General features: G+C 44.9%; 1 protein-coding gene across 2 annotated transcripts in view; it reads left to right on the top strand.

The window, feature by feature from the left end:
• OSR2 (odd-skipped related transciption factor 2) overlaps window positions 1-3,127 on the top strand; it is a 9,420-nt gene extending 6,293 nt beyond the window's left edge. The window contains exons 3-5 of one of the 2 annotated variants that reach the window (XM_006159714.1): window positions 18-456; window positions 1,690-1,789; window positions 2,652-3,127. In XM_006159714.1, the coding sequence (XP_006159776.1) occupies window positions 18-456; window positions 1,690-1,789; window positions 2,652-2,726 (614 nt within the window). In that variant the 3' untranslated portion in view covers window positions 2,727-3,127. Of the gene's footprint in view, window positions 1-17; window positions 457-1,689; window positions 1,790-2,569 lie in introns of both variants that reach the window. The other variant, XM_006159713.1, reaches the window with a different exon arrangement.
• The last annotated feature ends 2,032 nt before the right edge of the window (window positions 3,128-5,159 follow it).

Here is a 5,159-nt window from a genome sequence, read left to right as displayed (position 1 = left end):
CACCATCACGGAGATGCCGGCGGCGCAGGGCCTGGTGGACGCCCGCTTCTCCTTCCCGGCTCTGCCCTTCAGCACTCACTTATTCCACCCCAAGCAGGGGGCCATTGCCCATGTCCTCCCAGCCCTGCACAAGGACCGGCCCCGTTTTGACTTTGCCAACCTGGCCGTGGCTGCCACACAAGAGGATCCTCCTAAGATGGGAGACCTGTCCAAGCTGAGCCCCGGGCTGGGTAGCCCCATCTCTGGTCTCAGTAAATTGACTCCTGACAGAAAGCCTTCCCGAGGGAGGTTGCCCTCCAAAACGAAAAAAGAGTTTATATGCAAGTTTTGCGGCAGACACTTTACCAAATCCTACAATTTGCTCATCCACGAGAGGACCCACACGGACGAGAGACCGTACACATGTGACATCTGCCACAAGGCCTTCCGGAGGCAAGATCACCTGCGGGATCACAGGTGAGGTGGGGAAGGAGGGTGCCGAGAGGGCAGGCAAGTTTGTCCAGAACAGGGGGTTCTGATAGGCATTCCAAGTGTCACTGAAACGCCCCATCTAGACTATATCCCCAAAGGCCCCCCAGTCTGTGTCAGCTAGCCCCAACATCTACTCCCCCACCAACTCCCCCTCCGCCCCCACTGGGGGGGGGGGGGGGGGAGAAAAATGGATGAGACTTTGTAAGAACAGCAAGCACTTTTGTGGCATTTTAACCTTTCAGATTCTCACCCTCCCCCTCCCCCCCCCCCCCCCCCCCCCCCCCCCGCCCCTGGGGGGGGGCGGGTGCTGCGGTTCTTATTAGGGGCAAGGCCCTTTCCCCCGTACTTGGACAGACAAAGACAGATGACTGACCTTAGTTGGAGATAGGTTACCCTGCAACCCTAGCCCCTGTCGTTGAGGAAAATTGGAGGCTGGAAAATCCGAGGGACCCCAAAGCCCTTATTGTTACAGGTGCCGGTCCTGGCTGCAGTAGGACCTTTCTGGAAATCTATTTGGGTCACCTTTGCTGAGTTTCCTCTCCCTTACTCTCCTCTCCCCCTTTTCCCAGGCGCACCCCAAATTCTGCCTGTAGACCCTTTTTTTAAGCTGTATTTGAGGGGATCATGAGGTCGCTGAATTTAGAAACAGCTCCCAACTTCCCGCCAGGACCTTAATCTATACATTACTGATAGATAACAACTAAAGAAAATAGTATATGTGTTTTTTATCTGGTGAAAACTTACCAGAGGATAGGGTGAGGGGGTCCTTTCCGGTCTCTCTGCTATTGCCTCGAGGTGGGACTTCTACACCCATCCTCTTTAAGGGATTCGCTGAAATCAGTCCTCCTAAACTCGGCCTTGCTTACATCATGATTTGACCAGTTTAAATCCCAAAGAAAACCATGGAGGTCACGAAGGACTCATCCCCCAGGATTTCAAGCTCCAGAACAGGCCAGAGAGGGCGATCAAGTGTAGATAAAGCCGCCAGCCCGGTGAATGTTTTGAAAAGTCTGTTAGTTGTGTGTTAGTTGAGGTTAACCATAAACAGAATTACACAAAAAGAAGAACAACAACAAAAAAACCCCACAATCTAAAAATATAAATAATGAAAATCCTGTTTCTTTTGTTTTTTCATGACTTCATTTTGAATAATTGTCGAAAGAAATGCCTCACCTTAGGGCTAACACCATTTCAATGAAACCTTATATTAATTTTCAGGTATATCCATTCCAAAGAAAAACCCTTCAAATGTCAGGAGTGTGGGAAAGGATTTTGTCAGTCTAGAACTCTAGCCGTTCACAAAACTTTACATATGCAGGTAAGTTTGTTTTCTTCCTTAAAACCAGTGACTGGTTTGTTTTATCATTATTGCCTTACAAAGGGTATTTTGGTGACAGGATCTTTCTCTTAAAAGGCTCTATTTAGACTAGCTCTGTAGGTGGGGAAAAGCAGTACTCTTGATTTTGAAAAAAATACATAAAATTAATCCTACCTAACATAAATCATTTTTATATTTTTCCTAGAGGACAGGACACTTTCATTATAGTAAACCCTAATTTTAGAATTATTATTTTTTTCATCCAATCTGCCCTGCATTTAAAGCTTTTTGTGTTTGGGAGGAAATAAAGCTAACTTTGATAATGGAGACATGGTGAAATTCCATACGCTGTCTTTCCCAGGGGCCTCATAATTTGTAGCTTTCAGGACATTGAGGAATAGTTTAATTTTCCAGCAAAGAGGAGCCTTATTACCCGGGAGAATGTCGTTCCTTAAGAGAGGATTAGAGTTTTTCCTTCCCCTCCTTTTCCTGCTTGTGACACGGTGGTGAAATGTGAAGAGCTGGGAATCACAAAGCCCGCCGCGGTGGCCGGGTCTGCCGCGGCACTTATCAGTGTAATCGGCCCCTGCCTCTGCGAGCGCCTGCACGTGTTTTCGTGATTGGAGGATTAGGAGCACAGATTTGTTTCTGCAGGTCCCCTCTTTTGTTGTCATGCGCGTGTTATGTTAACGCTTGTGATACGGATAAGACAGGAACTATTGAGAAGGGTGCAGTGGTGGTGTGAAGGATTAATCCTTTGCTTGCTTCACATCTGAACAGGAATCTCCACACAAATGTCCCACATGTGGAAGAACCTTTAATCAGAGAAGTAATCTGAAAACTCACCTTCTCACCCATACAGACATCAAGCCCTACAGCTGCGAGCAGTGCGGCAAAGTGTTCAGGCGAAACTGTGATCTGCGGCGGCACAGCCTGACTCACACCCCGCGGCAGGACTTCTAGAGAAGCCCAGGATCTGCCCCGTGCCGCCGCTGCTCCCCTCCCCAGACACCTCTCCACGCCTCCCACCCGGGAGTCCCACCCCCCAACCCTTCACTGACCCCAGCTCATCCCTCGCTGCAGACACACCTGCAGCTCCAGGGAGTTAACTCTTCTTCTGGAGGACTGAGAACTGTAGAAAGCCACACACTACATCCCTTCACCAAGAGCATATGCTAATGTCTTGTAGATATTCACAGCTCATTTTAGAGCTCTGTACATAATGTCGTGGGTCTTCGTTTTGTATCTTGTTGGATGCACCTAGATATGGGAAATGGAAGCCAAATCTATCTTTAAAGACTGTATTTTCAAAATAAAACTTTTTCTTGTTTGTTTCAACACGCCTGCAAAAGTGTGTTGCTATTTAACTTCTGATTTTCCTCTGGATTCTAGAAGACTGGGCTGCCTCTAAAAAATTTAATACTGAGTGTAGGCATTCATTATTCCTAGGCTTAAAAAATAGGGCTTCTCACAATTCTTCCTGAAACTTCAGCCCTTCCCTTTTTACAGTGTGGCATTGTGGAATTGGACAATGGTGCTATTTCTTTTTCAAAGATATCAAAATTGATATCTCTGAGGTTTTATCCACTGTTGTTTATACCAATTCCTCATGTATTTATTCCTTCAAATAAAAGCAATATATAAATCACTATGAATAACTTGCAGCTTCTAGGTTGCTCTCCTTGAAAGCCCAGGGTGGGAAGAAGCAGAAGGCAAAGGAAGAGGGAGTTTCTCACCACTTCATTTTTTAGAAGTCCTTGACCTGTTGTCAGAGTTTATGATGGGCAACTTCTCTTACCATTAGACTTTGAACACTAGGAGTTATTACTACCGCCTTTATCCTGCCTTCAGGGAAGAAGTCTAAAATCCTCCTGCAGAGAGTGTGCAGGAAGATACAACCTTCAAGAAGATGAGGAGAAGAGAAGGGAGAAACTACTTAGCTATATTTGCACAAGATATTTTTTTCCCCAAAGGCGGAAATCCTTTCCTCAGAGGTTAGAATTTCTCTACAAAGCAAACTGAGTTAGGTCACTAGCAGGGTTTCCATCGCTGGTTGGCCTTTAGTCCCTGGGAAAATGTCAGAACAGGTTACTCCATGTATCAAGCTCATGACAAATATGAAATCACCTTCTGGGGCGTTTCAACCCTTCCAAAATGGTTCCTGGGGAATATTACATTAGAATAATGACAACCCTGAAGTACAATGTAGGATTTGGATGGATGGCTTTGGATGAAGATAAACAATTGTATTATTTACAGTCTGGAAGGAAAATGATCAAAGTTGAAATGCCAGAGGAATCTGTGACCCCGTGGTCCAATGTGTTCTCACAAACTGTTTATCACTGAACAACAGGTCTCCAATTTTTTTAAGATCGTGTATTTGTGTGGGATGGCATGTTGTACTTTTAGGGTGATATAGCGTGAAAGGTAGAGATTTGAGCACTATATTGAAAATTTTTCACCAGTGTCAATACAAGGGGGTTACCAAGGTTACCAGGAGGTTTCAAAAAGTGTTCTAGACTCAGACTCACTGCTTACTCTGTTCTCAGGGGACCTGGCTGGAAGTCACTCAGTCTCTCATCAGAGAGCTGTTTTCGCCAACAAAATGTCTACTCATTGGTTTAACACTCACATAACTGCATTCTCCAGCATGAGATGAGCCCAAAGGCTTCACTGAGAAGGGGCAGGGATGGAGTGTGGAGTGCATGTGTGTGTGTGTGGTATGTAGAAGAATGAAACTCTTGTTTGTTTTCTCTTGTTTGTACAGAATTAACTCAGTGACCTCTCTACCCTTACTCTCTTAAGATCCTGCCCATCTCAGCACAGAAGACTTGAAACTTTAGAGCAAGATTACATATTGACTGTCCCTAGAGCCCCCTCTAATCCTGCAGGCTTTTTCTCAGTAATCAGCCTTACAGCCCCACCCACCCCATCTGACCACAAGCACCACGGGTCCATCACACAGGTTCAGTCCAATTATCAAAGAGTGACCCTTGCTCACTATCAAGCTGTAGACCTATCCTTGAAGTCCTTGTTATAAGGATATATAGGTTGGAGTACCTTCCCTCTGCTTTTATTTTAGTTGAAAAAAGGAATTGGAAGTGAAAGAACAGAAGAGAAAGTGGAGAAAACAAGTCCTCTTTCCATATATACACTATTTCAAAACTTAAGGCTGATTTATTTATTCATTAACTTAATAGTTTATTATGTTCTTTTTATGTGCCAAGTCCTATGCTAAGTTCCAGTGATTTCATGGTAAAGTTTCTGCCAAGGGGCACTTTTTGGGAATGACTACTTATATAATTTAAAAATCTACAATAAGGCTTAATTTAACAGTTCCCCTCAATCTAAACTATTAAATCCAATGTCC

Source organism: Tupaia chinensis, unplaced genomic scaffold, assembly GCF_000334495.1.
Source record: "Tupaia chinensis unplaced genomic scaffold, TupChi_1.0 Scaffold000646_1, whole genome shotgun sequence".
Classification (NCBI taxonomy): domain Eukaryota; kingdom Metazoa; phylum Chordata; class Mammalia; order Scandentia; family Tupaiidae; genus Tupaia; species Tupaia belangeri.
Note: the sequence above shows the minus strand (reverse complement) of the source record. Positions and strands in the feature narration are given on the sequence as shown.